The 17008-nt window shown below is 44.6% G+C and overlaps 1 protein-coding gene across 5 annotated transcripts in view; it reads left to right on the forward strand.

The window, feature by feature from the left end:
- Positions 1 to 16770, forward strand: part of EMB2421 (FAD/NAD(P)-binding oxidoreductase family protein) — a 48250-nt gene extending 31480 nt beyond the window's left edge. For 4 of the 5 annotated variants that reach the window (XM_086778292.1, XM_086778294.1, XM_086778295.1 and 1 more), the window contains 5 exons: positions 13697 to 13809; positions 13933 to 14024; positions 14207 to 14431; positions 15337 to 15502; positions 16296 to 16770. In XM_086778292.1, the coding sequence (XP_086634418.1) occupies positions 13697 to 13809; positions 13933 to 14024; positions 14207 to 14431; positions 15337 to 15502; positions 16296 to 16751 (1052 nt within the window). In that variant the 3' untranslated portion in view covers positions 16752 to 16770. The remainder of the gene's footprint in view (positions 1 to 13696; positions 13810 to 13932; positions 14025 to 14206; positions 14432 to 15336; positions 15503 to 16295) is intronic. The other variant, XR_015262624.1, reaches the window with a different exon arrangement.
- Positions 16771 to 17008: the final 238 nt, after the last annotated feature.

A 17008-nucleotide genomic window follows, 5' to 3' on the forward strand; every position in this document is an offset into this window, starting at 1 on the left:
ACCTTGCACATCCCACCCAGCAGTAGTCGCTTATCCACCTACTTCAGTGCCGACCTGCTGCCCGACCGCTGCCACAACACCGTGATGGTGCTCCAAATCGGCTATGCACAAGGGTTTCCATCTCGCATCAAGCAGGCGGCAGTGCACAATAGCACACAAAGGCGCTCCTCAAGTAGTGACCTGAACAACAGAGCAACGGCAGTATCATCAGCAAATCAAAGGTCAATTTTTGCAATTTTAAAAAATAAGAGAAAATTAGGGTTTTGGGCTGGTTTTTTCAAAAATTGAAAGTACATCTGTGACATCAGGCTCATGCTCTACCCTGCTAAAGCTTTAAATTAAAAAAGCCCCTTAGTTGAAAACCCTAATTTTTGGGTTTTCATAAGCTGAAAAATTATTTTTTGGGGATTTGGATATGTAGCATCGATCTTTGTAAGGGTAGATACTGGCTCATCAATAAGATTTAAGACCCCGTGTCCATCATTATGGGTTCACATTTGTTCAGTGACAAGAGACACACAATGAGCCGGAACGGCTGACCCCTCCCTTGAGTAAATTGTATTACTATTGGAGAAATTCAATACATAGCTTCACGGGCATCCATTGCCAAATCCTCCATGCCAATGCATATGAAATTCAGCATTTAGAAAACAATGGTATGTGGATGTAGATCACCAAGGAGCTGCCTTGATGCTTGGCCCAACTTTAGTGCCCATATTCTCTACCATTGGCTCTATGTTTTACCAAGCAAGGTAACAACATCTTCAAGAGCACATAGGACAAGAGAAATACTACACAGGGCGGCTAAACAAGGAGTCCTGCCCTTCTACTGAATAAGTAATGACAACACATTGTCCAATTAGCTTACCAGTGTTTATAGAAGTTGTTGTAAGCGGAAGCCTTCACGTTGGAAGCTTCGGAAGTGTTGATATCTTCAATTTGCCTCAATCCTTCGCGACAAAAGTCTTCAAGAGGATGAAGGGAACCCTGGGAAGGCTTCCCCTATGGTTCAACTTGAGAAAGGAAGGCTGAAATTAGGGTTTTCAGCAAAAAGACCAGAAATTACAGCAAAAATGAGAGCTGTTTTGCTGAATTTCAGTCATTGGGAATGAGTAGGAGAGTGATTAGCACTTGGAAACACTCTTGGAAGTTTGGAAAACACCCTAGCAAGTTGGGTATGGCTATGGAGAGCTTGGAAATGGAGAAAAATGGTGGAAAAACAGAGTTTTCAGCCTCCAAAAATCCTCATGAAGAGAAAACACGAATTTTCTCTTAATAAGTAAGTGAATTGGGGTCCAATCAGGTGAGAGGATATGGGGAGATGCCCATTTATGAGTAAAAAGGGAGGATCAGGTCCTGGACATTGAGTCTTGTCCGTCTCGGGACTTCAGTGAGTGTGAACTTGGAAGCGGTCATAATTTATAAGTGACTTTTGGGCACCCAAACTTTAATGAAGTGGGAACGCACTCACTTATAAATATTGGCCAAGTCCTAAGGGCTATTTAAGCCTAGATTGGGTAATACTTACCACCTGTTCACATGCCACACAACCATGTCAGCAGACAATTTCACACGCACGGTTCACGGGCGGGCGTCCCCTAGTCCGGAACTACACATAGGTCATGCAGGCACGAAAACAGCATGCAATTTTATTTGCAGGCAAGCACATAAAGATGCGATGCAATGCAGCATTGGCATGAGCAATTTTCGTTCATGAAACTATATAAGATCAGGTGTTTCCAGGCAAGTATATGCGATACCAGGCCCAGTGGAAAGCCAATCCTCCAGGCGTTTCCGGGCATGTACACAAAGGCACAAGTCCTAGCGGAAAGCCAAGTCCTCCAGATATTCCGGGCATGATAACGTCAAGTCCCAGCGGAATATCATATCCAACTATACAGCATGACACGTGTCAATCACGTGCATAGGCACATTCCATAAGCCATGGACACCAATCCAATATGTACATAGTGTAAAAGCAAGAGTGAACCATTCGGGTGGCCAAATGGTGACATTTCCCCCCGCTTCTAAACAGTTGTCCGCAACTGAAATGCATCCAAATATGTTTGAAGCACATGTGGGTAATCTTTGAAGAACTCTTCATCTACCGATTTAGCATCAATGGGAAGATAGTTCTTAAACTTCACAAGATAACGCCTCACAACTTTGCCTGCAGCAAGCTTGCGTTCCTTGTGATACACAATCTGCTGTGGCTGCAAGATCTCCTCAAGCTCATCCACTTCTGGTGGATCCTCAATGACCATTTCACTGGGCTCCGGCCCTACATACTTGCGAAGGAGACTCACATGAAAAGCATTGTGCATGTGTCAATGACTAGGTAATGCTAATCTGAAAGCCACTTCATTGATCTTCTTGATCACTCGAAAAGGCCAGGTATGACTAGGATACATTTGTAATCCCGCTTTGTACACGGGTTGCAATCCCGATTGAAACCTTCTCTTCCTTTCCGCCTCGGTGACATGCATAAATGGAGACACCTCCAAGAGCACTTTCCAAAACTTTTGTACATATGCATTTACCGATTCCGCCTCATTTTGCTTTACCCAATCCCATTTCATTGTTATCTCATTCAATGCATTGGGAGGCAATAATTGAGCATAGAACCTCTCCTTGAACTCTTCCCATGATCTAACAGGATTCGGTGAGAGCTTCTCCGTGAGCCACCAATGGGCAGCAGTGCCTTTCATGAACATGCTTACATGTCGGATCATGGATTTCTGAGTGAAATTCTCATCACTAAAAGCAATATCAAACTGGGCAATAAAAGCAAGTGCCTTTGATGCATCATATTCCCCATGATATGTGTCAAACTTCACAGATTTGTCTCCAGCTTTGAAGTCACGAGACTTTGATGCATGTATGTGCATCTCAACATGTTTTTCCCCATGTTTGTCCATTGGGACAGCCCCTGTAATTGGCATCATTTTGGCTAGGAAAACTGGCATGAGAAACCATGTGCCTAGATTTTCCTTGACACAGTATGAGGTAACCCCTAGAGGGAGGATTGTTGGGAATCAAGGTCTTACCTATGTTTGTGTGTGCACACACTCTTAGAGTGAGGAACTGTGTGTGTGTGTGGCGCTCGCGGCTGTGAACCGCCCGCGCCGCGCCGCCTGGTGCCCTTTGTTGCTTTTGTAGCGCCGGCTTCCTGTTGTTCTTTGCTGCCTTTGTAGCGCCGGTCGCTCTTTGTCCTCCGCCACTATCTCTGCAGCGTTGGCTACCACTCGTCCTACGCTCCCTTTGCAGAACCAGCCGTCTTGCCTCTGCCAATTGTTGCTACCTCTACAGCACTACTTACTTGTTGCCTGTTGTCGCCTGCTCTCGCTCCAACTGTTCATAGAACCTTCGTTCATCTCTTCTGTGTGCGTCCTCTTTTCTTCTGGGTGCGACTGTGTGTGCACGCGTGCCCATTTTCTTTGTCCCTCTTAATTCTTTTGTATTTAATAGTTTGCCTTCTTTTCCCTTGTTGCTTTGCCTCCCTCTCCTCTTGTCTGTGTGTTTGTGTCTTCTTGTCTTTTGTGTCTCTTGTATCTTTCACTTGTTTTTTCTCTCATCCTTCATGGTCCGATTTGTAGCCACTTACCATAGAAGGGAATTGTCTGTTGATCCCAAACGCAGACAATTGCATTCTGATTCGCAACATTTCCATTGTGATAATCTCGAACTATAGCAATTTTGCGACACTCTTGAGGAAGGCTTCGCAGATATGTGACAAGCATGGGATGCACCTATGCCAGATATCTGTTTGAAAATCCTTGGTCATGTACTTTTCGACCTTGTTACAAGACTATCTCAAAAAGTGGTGATTCTTTTTTTCCTTGGTAAAATGCTTGCTAGTAGTAGATGTTGGCCAATGGATAAAAGCCATGCTTGGTGGATGTTTGGTGGAAGGGGTTTACTCTATAGCAAGAGGTTTCTATGAGGTCATTCTCACTGAATCCAAGCATAAATAAATGTTGTTGGAAAAGTCACCCTTGTTCTTTGGACAACAAATGGTGCATGTGTACCCGTGGTCGCCCACCAAGGAGTCAAGAGTATCATAATTTTATTAAACACAGGTGCCCTGTACGAATCGAAGTAGTGGATCTCCTGGTTTATATGTGCCCTGCATTGCCTTCTTTGGTTGAATTACTGTGTAAGGTTGTATGCCCTGCCAGATCTTCTGGCAGTGTAAACAGATTATGTATCCTTTGGGATACAGACAAACAAACCCCTGATAGGGTAGCAATGGGTGTTGAAATGCAAGGGATTCTGACACAGCAAGTTTTCTTTAGGCTTAAATGGGGAAATTTTGCTTTACTTGTAAAAAGTTTGGAGATATGTAATCGAAATGTCCATCGCTTTTGTTGCGACTGTTTGTAAAAAGTTTGGACATACGCAATCAAAATGTCCATCACTTTTGTTGCGGCTGCCTGTGTCCATCACTTTTGTTGCAGCCATGCCCTCTCCTCAAATTGCTCCCATGCCATCTATACAAACTCAAAAGGGGAAGAATGTAAATCATTCACAGCATGCAGGTCTGGATAAAGAAAAAGAAAAAGTTGCCTCGATAGGCTCTCATGCGATGAATGTGAAAGATAAAGACAAATTTGACTCTGATGCATAGCAGACTCCCAAAAAAACAATAACTCCTAGATAGAGACCTTTGGTCTCTTGTAATTGGATAGAGGGAGCTTCTACATTTGCGTTGCGTACCCCTGTGCATGACACTTCAAGCAATATTACAGGAGTAGGAAGGATGTGGGCGGCAGTAGTGAGAGGTGATTCTTTGTTTGCACATGATGCAGAGAATTCGATGCATAAAAATATGGTTGATGTTCAAACTGTAGAACGTTCTTTGCATGGTGACTTGACCAGTTAGGCTGCCATGTAAGTTGAGGTGTAGTCTCTACATTACTCATATTGTAAATATGTCTATACCAATCAGGTGTTTTACTTACAATATACAAGGCCTCTTTGATGTGAATAATTGGAGGCTGCTTTTGTTGGCTTGTGGTACAATATATGATTCAAGGAGAAATCTATGAATTTGTGAGTGTTTATGCTTCGCAAACTTCAGCGGATAGAGCTGACATGTGGCGCGCAAGATTGGATGCAGACAATGACTTCTTTGGATGCATGTGATTTGTGGACACAGCTCATGTTGCATTCAAAGGGTTATACTTTTCATCGTAATGTTGTTTTGCATTATTGGGCACATTTGGATGGATGGTACCTTCTAAATGCTGCTCAATATGATGCATTTACATGTAAGCTATGGATTGATCATACATTGCGCCTTTCTGATCATTAGTTGGTATGGCTTGTTCTGTACCTTGGCATGGCTGACAATGATTGTCCCTTACCTCATACAAGTTTGCTTATGATTAACAGTTAGTTGTTGCATGGTCTTTTCATTGATTTGGTACATACAGGTGTGCATCCCCTTCTCGTGCACATGCAAGAGGACATAGATTTCGCTTGGTTCAGCTTTGTACAGTGATTGCAAGCTGTGATAGAGGACTATGGAAGGTGGTATATGGGAGAGAATAAAAGACAAATTGAACAAGCAAAATTGGCAATACAAGAGTACATTGAAATCAGTCATTCCAGAGAGCTGAATAATGATGATGAACGTAAGCTTAATAAATGGCAAACTAGGGCGAGGCAGAAGCCATTGCTTGATAAAGGCTGCTTGACAAAATCTATTTTCAAAGGTCTCCATGCTTCCAAGAAAAAACAATGCATTACAAGAGTCAAAAGAATAAATGGTACCCGGACATGGAATCGTGCTATTTCCATTTGCTAGGCCACCACCCCCTGGTGCAATGCTTGCCATGTGGCCAATTAATGCTCTAAGGTGTAAACCCGTTTGGGGCTTTCAGCTTAGTCCTTCAATTAATGCCTCTAGGCATCACCTTTCTTATTAACATTGGCCAACCCCAAGCATTGGCTAAGCCCCTTTAGACTCCCAATTATGCACGCCTCTAGGAGAATCCTGTCAATACAAGACATGTAACAACTATGTAAGTCAATTATGCACGCCTCTAGGAGGATGAGTTCAAGGTGGAGTGCATCCAGTCCTATTCATGGCCTAGTAGATACTACTTGCAGGCTGCAGCTACACTTGAGGGGTGTGTCTTGGTGGTATGGGAGGCCATTGCTTATTGCATGTGTGAGCCTTAGATGCCTCTAGACTTTCAGCTTGGGGGTGATCCTAGGGGCTCTATGGTTGCTCACCTCTTGCATTTAAATACACCATTGACTATGTCTACTGAGATTCTTGTGGAACCTCTTGTTCATGGGCTGCAAGTGCTGACTTTGATAAGGGTCTTAAGCCCTCTTTGAATAGACAATGAAATCTCCCTTTGATCTCATATAGACTGGACACTGGCAAACATAGTGCTCCTCTAACTCAACCCCCGTTTAAGAGAGAGAGAGAGAGAGAGAGAGAGAGAGAGAGAGAGAGATTTTATTAACGTCTTCCAAAAGACTGAACTTGGCCTATGAGACAAATCAGTGTACCTGTGTGGGGTATCCTCTGTTATCCCAACAAAATGAAAAAGTACTGAACTAAAAAGCTGAATCTGGGTGTGCAATAAGTACAATGAGTGGGGGAGGTGATGGAGCTCTACAATACCATTGCCAAGATTTCCCTTGCCAGGTGAGGATACCTTAGCTCTACCTTTGAAAGTTTTGATACCGTATCTCTATCTATGGAAGTTTCTTACTTTGGAAGGCTACGAGCGTCCCTTCCTAGAACAAGGTTGCACTTATTGCAAAATCATTGGCATCCATTTCTACCACAAAAGCGAAGTCTGAAGAGTTGCTTCCCTAGATTCAAACCTTGGATCAAGTTAACCTGGGCGCTGGGATAAGGCATCTAAAGGGAAGGTCAAGCTGTCTAAGGAGGCATTAGCTAATTATAGCTCCAATATAGGAGGATGTACAAGTCAATTATTGGGCTCAAAAACACATCCCAGTCTTGGACTCAGGCCCTAACACAGACTACTTCATGCAATAACATCGGAGGAGTGTGTCCTGGTGGTATGGGACACCAGGGCTTACTGCATGTGAGCCATGTCTCTAGATGCCTCTACACCTGCAGCTTGGGGGTGAGCCTGAGGGGGGCGGTGAGCTAGATGTTAGGTTTCTCATTTTCTGCGGTAAGAAAGCTAAGCACAAGTGGCGTTGCAGGTTTGGGACGTCACACCCAGGGTCCACAAGTGGACCAGCTCACGAAAAGTTGCAGGCTTTCGATCTATCTAGGTCGCCTGCAAAGCAGACATCTGGAGGGATTCAAGACAGACCCCACGATTCCACACCTGACATATTTGGATTCGTTGATGTTGCTACACAAACCTTTTTTTGTAATTAGCATCTGACAGGGTGCCAGACCCATACAGGCCTTGGGTTCAGCCTCTGCGGTGGCGGAACCTTGTGAAACCAGCCTACGCTGGCTGCTTCAGGTGTCCTCCTCCTCCTGGAGAGAGAGAGAGAGAGAGAGAGAGAGAGAATGAGAGAACGACTGTCGTCTCTAGGTTTGGTATATCAAAGCTCCATACATTCATGGCGGTCGATCTCAGATCCTGCTAACCTTACCGTGCGCCTCTTTTCATCAAGCACCCGAGTCCGCGATCTTGCGTTCCTGATAGTCGCCATCAACAGGCCGTTCAGCAGAGATACGCTTGCCCTTTGTGTGATCGACATCCTTGCAGAGAAGACAACATACCGCCTTTCGTTATCAGTGGAGCTGCTTGCAACAAGAGGTATTACTGTAAATACAGCAGGTACACTAGGGTTTCTAGCAAGTACTGCAGGTTCAGTAGGGTTTCCAGCAGGTGCTGCAGTACAGTAGGGGTTCCTCGAGGTACAATAGTTTCCGCAAGTACTGCAGGTACAGAAGAGTTTCCAGCTGCCGGTACTGTAGGTACAGTAGGGTTTCTAGCAGGTGACTTGCAGGTACAGTAGGGTTTCAGCAGGTGGTACAGAAGAGTTTCCAGCCAGTACTGCAGGTACAGTAGGGTTTCAGCAGGTACTGCAGGTACAGAAGAGTTTCCAGCCAGCACTGTAGCAGGTGCTGAATTTGGGTTTGAGAGAACGAGTTTTCTTTGCTTTTGTACATGGATTTGGATGATCCGGCTGCTGCTGTTGGCGACATGGCTGCCAATAGTCTTAACATGGATCTTATTGAGGAGATGATCGAGAAGGATGTGGGTTATGCTTCAGATGCCTCAGAGCAACAAAAACGTCAAAGGCTTGATGTTGATGTAAGCTATACTCCGGTGAATGTTGGAGAGAATGCAGAGGAAAGTTCTCAGGCACCTTCTCCGGAGTTTGCACGTTTGCTGCAGATCACTGGTGAGCTTCTGCAAGAATATGTGAAGGCAAATAGCGTGCAAATGGCTGCAGTGGATAATAGTGGTGTGGCTGATGTATGCATGGAGACTCCTTTGTTGCTACAACAGCTAGCAGATTTTCATGATCGTGCTGCTATCTTTTTCTTTACTGGGCGTATTCCATTGTTGCCTCGTCTTAGAGCATGGCTGGGCCGCTTGGTGTCGCCTGAGGCACTTGAGGAGATTTACGATGGTCCGAGAGGCTTTTATGAAATACTTTTTCGCACTTCGGAAGAACGTAGGGCAGTCTTGGAGCAGGTGCCACTTTTTTTGGATGGGCAGTTGGTTCATGTGGTTCCGTGGAAGCCTATGGCAGAGTACCAAGATATGTTGCGCCAGGCTTGCCCAGTTTGGGTTGAAGTGAAACAATTCCCACCAATGTTTTGGCGTGTTTTACCAAGTCTCATGCGAGGTATCGGTGATGTCTTGGTGGTGCCTCGAATGACATCTAGAAACCGAAATCGTCTATGCATGTTGTGGAATACTGGGAGACCTAGGCCGACACATTTGCGTGTCAATATGGCTGGGCTGCAACCTTTAATGTATGAATTGAGGTGGGATACATTTGCTGGCCACTGTTTCAAATGTGGTGAGATGGGCCACTTTGTCTCCGAATGTCCTAAGAAAGAACAAGTTGCTGCTACAAAGGATATCCTTGATGGGCAGTTGCCCGTGGAAGATGAGCATGATGCTCCTTCACATGATGCCCAACACATGGATGTACATGTGGATGTTCAGAATGAGGTTGAGCAGCCATGGGTGGAAGTACGTGGTAAAAAGACACGATTTGTTGCCCCGCGGGGGGATTTCTCAGATGCTGTTTGGCGGGGGCCTTTGCGTGCTCATCAGGGGCCCTTACATACATATGCTCGTCGCCCTTTGGGTTCAGGTGCCCAGCAACAGACCAGGATTGAGAGGCCGGGAGGCCAACTTTCTCAGGGTACAGGGCCTCTTGGGGTGGATAGAGTACAACGCTATCCTATTAGAAATCGCCTAACAAAAGAAGCACAACAACAATTGCCTCTTGTGTTTGGTTCGAAGGGTGAGGTCATCTCGCCATGGGATGGTCATTACCCTTTGACACGTGCTCGGGAACTCCAAGGGCAATCTGAGATCACAAATACCATGTCTAAAAATGCAATGCTTCAAAAGGTTCGTGATTTGGCAGATTGTCCTGGGCCTAGTACACGGCCTTGTTGATTCCTTTTCTGGGAAGGCTTATGAAAATTGTACAATGGAATGTAAAGGGTATTTCTTCGCGCCAAAAGCAGTTCAGGCTTTGGCGTACAACTTTTTGTCATGGTTGGGATGTTTTGTGTGCAGTTGAACATAAGCAGCATAAGTTGGCTGGCAAAGCCTATGTATATAAGGGATTTCATGTTTTCTACAGCGGACATCCTGCTTCGCAGTCAGGTGTTATGTTTGCTGTTCGTTCGCAGTTTCAGCCTTCTCTTGTGATTCAAGATGTTCATGGAAGATTTCTAGTGATACAGATTGTTTGGGATGATACGCCTTTATGGTTGTTAGGGGTGTATGCTCCAAATAATGCTCGTGCACGCCGTTTGCTGTGGAATGACTTGTGTGCTCTTTCAATCTCTCATCCTGGCTTTGTGATGGGGGACTTTAATATGTGTGTCTCCAGGGAGCAAGCCACGTCGCCTCATTCTGTAAATGGATGGCCCGGAGAGAAAGGCGTGGGAAGCTTTTGCAGCAAGGTCGCTAAAACAAGACATGTGGTCTTGGTTGCATTCAGATGAAAGGGGTTACACTTATGCCTCACAACAGTTTCGGGGCACTTATGCTAGATTGGATAGGATGTATATTTTACATCAAGATCTCTTTTTGCCAGAGGTTCTTACTATGATGGTTGATCAGCAACAGGTTTTGTCAGATCATTGGCCGCTTGTGTTTGAAATGGTCTATCATCCTGTGGATGCATATAAAGGCTTGTTGGGACACTTGCCTTTGCGCTTAAATCACACTTTTTTGGAGCATGAAGTTTTTGATGTTTATATGCGTCAGTTGATACGACATTTCTCCACAAGAGTGTCCATGGCTGATTATCATGCTTGGCCAGTGTTCCTTACCAACACTCGGAAATTAGCACGTCATTATGGTCTTGCTAATGCCTCTATACAAAAACAGCATGTGGCCCTCCTTGAGTCGCTTTTAAAGGGCTTGCAGGCGTTCATGTTTACTGACTCTATGGATGCTGAAGTTGCGGATGCCATAGAATGGCTGAAAAAGGAGCTATCTAGGGTGCAGGAAGCACAATATGTTCGCTTTAAACTACTTGCACGTCTTGATGCTTTGCGGGATGCTAACTGTCAATCTCATCGCTTCTATGATAAGTTGCATCAAAAACATATGCGTGAGAATATTGTTAGGCTGATGGATGCCAAAGGCAACCTTGTTACTCAACCTTCTGAGGTTATTCAGCATTGCATCAGGTTTTATGAAGATTTGCTTGCCCCTCGAGAGGATGTCTCACCGGCTGTCCTGGCTGCAAGGGAGTCATTGTTTGCTGAAGTACGATATCAAGTTGACCCTGATGTGGCGGTTCAGCTTGATGCTCCTGTTACTCAAGGGGAAGTGGAAGCTGTTCTCTCCAAACTTCCCATGGGAAAGAGCCCTGGTTGGGATGGTTTGACAAATGAGTTTTTCCAAAAATATGCTGATCAGCTTGCAGAGCCTTTGACGCTTATTTGTCAAAGGGTTTGGGATGAGGGATATATGCCTGCCGATTGGAAGTTGGGCATACTTCGTTTGTTGCCCAAAGTCCCTTCGCCTACTTCTTTGGCTCAATGGCGCCCGATCTCACTTATGGGTATTATGTATAAAATCTTTACAAAGATTTTTGCCAATCGCTTGCAGAAGGTGCTTCCTACTCTTGTTCATCCGTATCAATATGGATTTGTGCATGGCAGGAATATTTTGCATAATATTCTTAATGTTCAAATTGGAGTGGATTATGCCAAGGCAAAGAAGCAAGAGATTGTGATGGTGCAGCTGGAGCTTGAAAAAGCTTTTGATCATGTCAGCTGGTCTTTCCTTTCTGAGTTAATGACAGCCATGGGCTTTGGTCCCAAAATGGCTAATTTGGTGCATTTACTTGGCTCTGGCTCTATCACGCGGATTATGCTCAATGGAGGACTTTCGGATGGTATTTCTCTCACCCGTTCTCTCCGGCAGGGCTGTCCTCTTAGCCCTCTTTTCTTTGCCATTGCCACTCATCCTATGTTATCTCGCCTAGATGCTATGGCATCGCATGGTGAAGTGGTTGGTTTGCATCTCCCTCATGGCAAGCAATTGGTTGCTCAAGCCCTTGCGGATGATACTTTTATGTTTCTCAGGGCCGAAAAAGCCAATATAGATCGAGCAATGGAAGCTTGGAATAATTTTGCATTGGCTTCTGGGCTGAAAATAAATTCATCAAAATCAGCCCTCATTGTATGCACGGAATTTGATCTTGAGGCATTAGGGTGGCAAGGCCGTGTGGTGCATATAGGAGACATTGTTCGTCATCTTGGATATCCGGTGGGTGTGGATGTGGACCCCCAAGCGCTTCTTGCTTGGATTTCTGCTCGGATCTCAGATAAATTTGTGTATTGGAAAGCTCAAGGGTGGCCTATGCATGTGAGGGTTAAGGTAGCTCAGGTTATTATGCTTAGCATGATTTCCTATTTTTTACCTTTGCTACCTTGGACGCACAAATCTCTCATCCGTTTGGTTGCTCCCATTCGGTTTATGCTGTGGAAGAGGCAAGGAAATATTATGGGTCAAACATGGATAGCTTGGAATCACATTACGACGCCCAAAAGAATGGGTGGGGCTGCTTTACTGGATGTCCGCTTGCATATGGTGGCGCGTAGGTGGGCGCTTTTTCAGGATATGTGTTTGCAAGAGCAGCCTTGGGTTTTCATGGCTCGTGACTTGATTGAGTTGGAGGGATTGTCACATGGGCGGACACGTGTGCAGGCTTCATGGTGGGACATTGTGAATGCGGCTCATCCTGTCCGTATTCGCTCATCACACATTTTATTGCATATTCTCCTTTCTTGGCATGAAGTTCTACTGTTGGCTCGGTGGGATCCTGGTCATGAAAGACTACTTTTGAACTCTTTGCAGTTCGAAACATTTGTGGAGTCGCGTGTCATTGTTTGGCCAGACAGAGATGCTTCACGCATACGACTCAACCGCATGGTCAGGCTAGGCTTGGTTAGAATCCGAGATGCTGTGATACCTGGTCGTGAGACAGGCCATATTCATTTCGTCGTATTCGGCAGCACTTTAGGGTTCCTCGGACATTTCAGCCACTATGGGCTGACATCATGCATGCAGTTGAGCCTTTTACTCCATTGCCTCGGCCATCTGCAGATCAGCCTTGGCTTGATTGGGCACTATGTAAATCTGGTGACTTGATATCACTCTCAGCTAACCAGGTCTATCATAAGCTTGTATCAGAGAAAGATTGGGTTTCAGCCAAGGCCAATAAGGTGTGGGGATTGCACAAGTCTAAATCATGGTTGCAGAAAACTCTTATGAGTGGTTGGCAGTCTAAACTCCCTTACCAAGGTAAGGTTTTCATTTGGAGGATGTTGGTGGGAGGGTTACCTACACGGGATCAGCTGAGCCGTCGTAAAATTACACTGGCCTCTTGCTTCTTTTGCACGACATGCACTGAAACAGTTATGCATCTGTTCATGAGTTGTCCAGTGGCCCGTCAGATTTGGTCTTTTGTCTCTCGCGTTTGGGAGGCAGTAGAGAGGTCTACTGTTTCGGCTCATCAGTGGATATTTGGGATTTGTCCTCAAGTCATTACTTCAGACAGCCACCTTGTGATATTCCATTTCCTTAGATGGACAGGACTTTGGCATATTTGGACTACACGGAATGGGTTCATTTTTGATTCCTTGTCTGGAATACATGGGCACATTCTACGTATCCGCGGTTTGCTGCTTTGGCAGTTTTCTTCTCTTCTCTCAGCTCAGCTACTGGATGCAGATGTTATTTCCTTATGGTCTACGGCGGCTCGGCTGGCTCATCTTTGATGCTTCTATCTGGGATGCTTATTTGGCTAGGAGGCTTTCTTATTACTGTACAGGTTTGCATGGTCATGATCCTTTAGAGGATCTTTTGTGGGGGTTTTGTTTGGGGCCATAGGTTCTGTGTGAGCCATGTGGCTGATGTACATTTTACATATAATATAAAACACCATTTCACGAAAAAAAAAAAAAGAATGAGAGAACGAAAACATGCACGTGCGGTTCTTATGAAAGTTGCTCTTGCTTATGCAGGTATGAACACAGGCATTCAAGATGCACACAATCTGGCTTGGAAGCTTGCTGCAGTTCTCAAAGGTGTTTCCCCACGTGCTTTACTAAGTACTTACGAGGCTGAGAGACAACCTGTAAGTATTTCTTTTTTTTCCCCCAAATTTTTTGGTGAAAAAATGCAAGGCTAGGGGGAAGCTTTACTTAATTGGACTGAGCAACATTGCTAATTCTTCGTGTTGGTGTGATGCTATGGGCAGATAGCAAAAGCTAATACAGCTCTCAGTGTTCAAAATTTTAAAGCAGCCATGTCCATCCCTTCCATTCTTGGACTTGATCCATCCAATGCAAGGTATTATGAGCTTTTCAACCTGCGTAGTTCAAGGATCTTTTAGAATGTGTTATGATTATGTATGTGCGGCTTACATGCGCATGCAATCACACACACACACGCACGCACGCACGCACGCACGCACCTATCCATCTTTCTGTTAACTTTTTTAGTTCAAAAAAACATGTTGGGCTCTGTGGCAGGTTTGTTCACCATGAGATCAATAAAGGTATTGGCTCTTTGCTTCCACATAGGCTACAGAAAACTCTTCTTGAGAGTTTATTTGCACTTGGGCGAACTCAAGTATCACCTTTCATTCTAAATGTGTACAACCCACTTGGTTCAAGTAGACTGCAGAAGTTGAAGTGTATGCTTGAGGAGGGCCAAAGCTTGCAGCTGCAGTTCCCTGCTGAAGATCTTGGATTCAGGTTTTTCCTTGTTTTGAAGCTCTTGTCTCTTTGAAACAATTCCGAAGCCACTGTTTGCAGGACTAGGTAAAGCAGAAGTTGGCTGCTCCACACTCGTCCCTATGGTAAAGCAGACAGCAAACCGAAGGTTTCCAGCTTATTACAAGTGTTACAAAGCCTAATGATTGTTAGTGTTTCTCAAGTGCTGCTGCAAAGTTTGATGGTGTTGAGCTTGATTCTGAAGTTGTTTTTCCATGGGAAGTGTATGATACAAGTCAAGTCTAGTAGGCAGGCAGATGGAGGAGTTATAGCTGAGTGCTCGAGCAGGCTGTATGAAACATACATATCAGGGATTAAGGTTTTTGATCTGTTCCCAGTGTGCTTATCAAGGATCTCTGAACCAGCTTTAATCATTGGACCATTGAAGAATAACTGGGTAGCTCGCCACCCAGACAAAGCTCCCTATAGGAGCACCCCAGAGTGTGAGGCTAGACCAACACCACGCCTCACACTGAAGGCCTGGTGTCCCATGCTACCAAGACCCCCCATCCATTTGTACCTAGGTGTGATTTCCGTCGGTATCCAGCCACATGGGAAGGCCCATTAATGAGCTCAGTTCTCACTTATATAGATATTAGGTGAGAGTGTCCTCAACTTTAGGGATTCTTTACAGGAGCTCATAAAGTAGTAACTTACCAGTAACTCAATTAGCCACTAATTAGGATTACTCTAACCTCAGCAGTATTGCCAATGTAGCTATGAGTTTTGGGGACATAACACTAGCAAATGAGAAGTTGGATGATAAAAATGCTAGGGGTGTGTGTTGTGTTGGGGTGGAGAAGAAAGGATATGTTGTGATGTTTTTGTCTTTTCTTATTATCACTCTATTTATCTGATGAGGATGTACACTTTTATCTTTCTTTTAGGTATAGAGCTGGTGCACTTCTTGATGGCAAGGAGATGCGGGAGGAACTGAATGAGCATCTTGTGCCGAGTAGGAGAAATGATTACAAGCCAGTGTGCAAACCTGGTGCTCGATTGCCACACTTGAGTATAGCAGTTTTAAATAGAAATTTCCAAAAAACAAACATGGTAATACATCACATCAAGTTATCTTTGTCCAATTATCTGAATTTCCCATTGGAACATCTTTCTGCTGTATTAGCGGACATGCATTTTTTTTTTTGAGGTCTATGCCCAAGTTATAGCCAGCTGCACTCACGTGCGCGCGCGCTAGCCTGCATCATTGCTGAGTCTGCCCTTCACCTCCAGAGAAGAATTAAGAACTTAGTCTGATGGTTTCTTTATGGAGACTTGTCTACTTGAGTGGACATATTTTTATGCATGAACCTGCACCTGCACTTGAGTGCTGATGACGTGAGTGGGGATTCCATAACATGCAGTCTATGCATACTATGCATGATGGTGAAGATGATTTGAAGCTTTTGTGAGTAGATTTTCATGAAGTTAGATTGCACTTCGGTTTTGCACTTTGGTTTTTCTTAAGTTCGGGAAATAACCTGAACTTTCCATTGGTATATACTCTTTTAGTTGAATACATGTTTCACATAGAAGCAGTACACATGCCCACTTCCATGGCGGACAGGTGGGCTTGATTGCTTGTCCATGTGCAGGAGTCCCTGTCTGCCATTATCAGATTTCCTGATAGCAGTCAGGGCGCCCTGCGGGGGGGGGGGGGGGGGGGGGGGGGGGGGGGGGTGTGTGGTTGTGCTGTGTGTGTAAGCCACCTAATGTCCCAAGGAGGTAATAAAAGCAAAAAGTTCTTTTGTTGTTTGAAGTAATAATTATAACTCTCTCTCTCTCTCTCTCTCTCTCTCTCTCTCTCTCTCTCCAGCTATTCATCATGGTTGGATTTGCTGTGTAGGGCACAATCTCGACACTGGACCTCATCAAAGGGGACAGTCTGGAGTTTCTTGCTTTTGTGGGACCTAGTGCAAGTGGCCGTTTGTGGGGTGATTTGATGCTGCTTGTGGCAAAAGATTTCCAAGTAATGCTAAAGGTGGTGGTAGTCTGGCCAATGGGCTCAAGTGGCTATATATGTGAACCAAAGAAGACATCATCAAGGTTGCCTTCAACTCAAGTGACAATTGAAGATGCAAATCTAATACGTGAATGGGGACATGATAATGGGGACAACGTCTTGCAAGTTGAAGAGGTGGATAGAGATTGGTGGGAGTTATGTCAAGTCCAGCATGTTGGTGCTATCCTTGTAAGACCTGATGATCATGTAGCATGGACATCATCTAAGGAGAGCACCTCTAGTTCAAGGAATGAGCTCCATAATGTCTTTGCTACTGTTCTACGGAAACATTCAAAATGATTTAATCATTTTTCTAAAATGCTCTCAATCCATGAAAATTGAAGTTAGTGTGATTATTGTTGCACAATAGAGTAGGATTAGTACAATTTTAAATCAATATTTTGATTAAAACTTTCTTATCTGCTCATGATGGAGTAGGGTAATTAATTCTAGTGATAAGCAGGTCATATTTGCCAATACAATGGCAAAAACCACCTTATTCAATATTTGCAACTTGCATGTGAGTCATGTAGCTAGATGCTGCACTCATTTTTCCT

The sequence above is a fragment of the Cibotium barometz genome, chromosome 39 (genome assembly GCF_041138505.1).
Source record: "Cibotium barometz isolate CiBa-2024 chromosome 39, ASM4113850v1, whole genome shotgun sequence".
NCBI classification, from domain to species: Eukaryota; Viridiplantae; Streptophyta; class Polypodiopsida; order Cyatheales; family Cibotiaceae; genus Cibotium; species Cibotium barometz.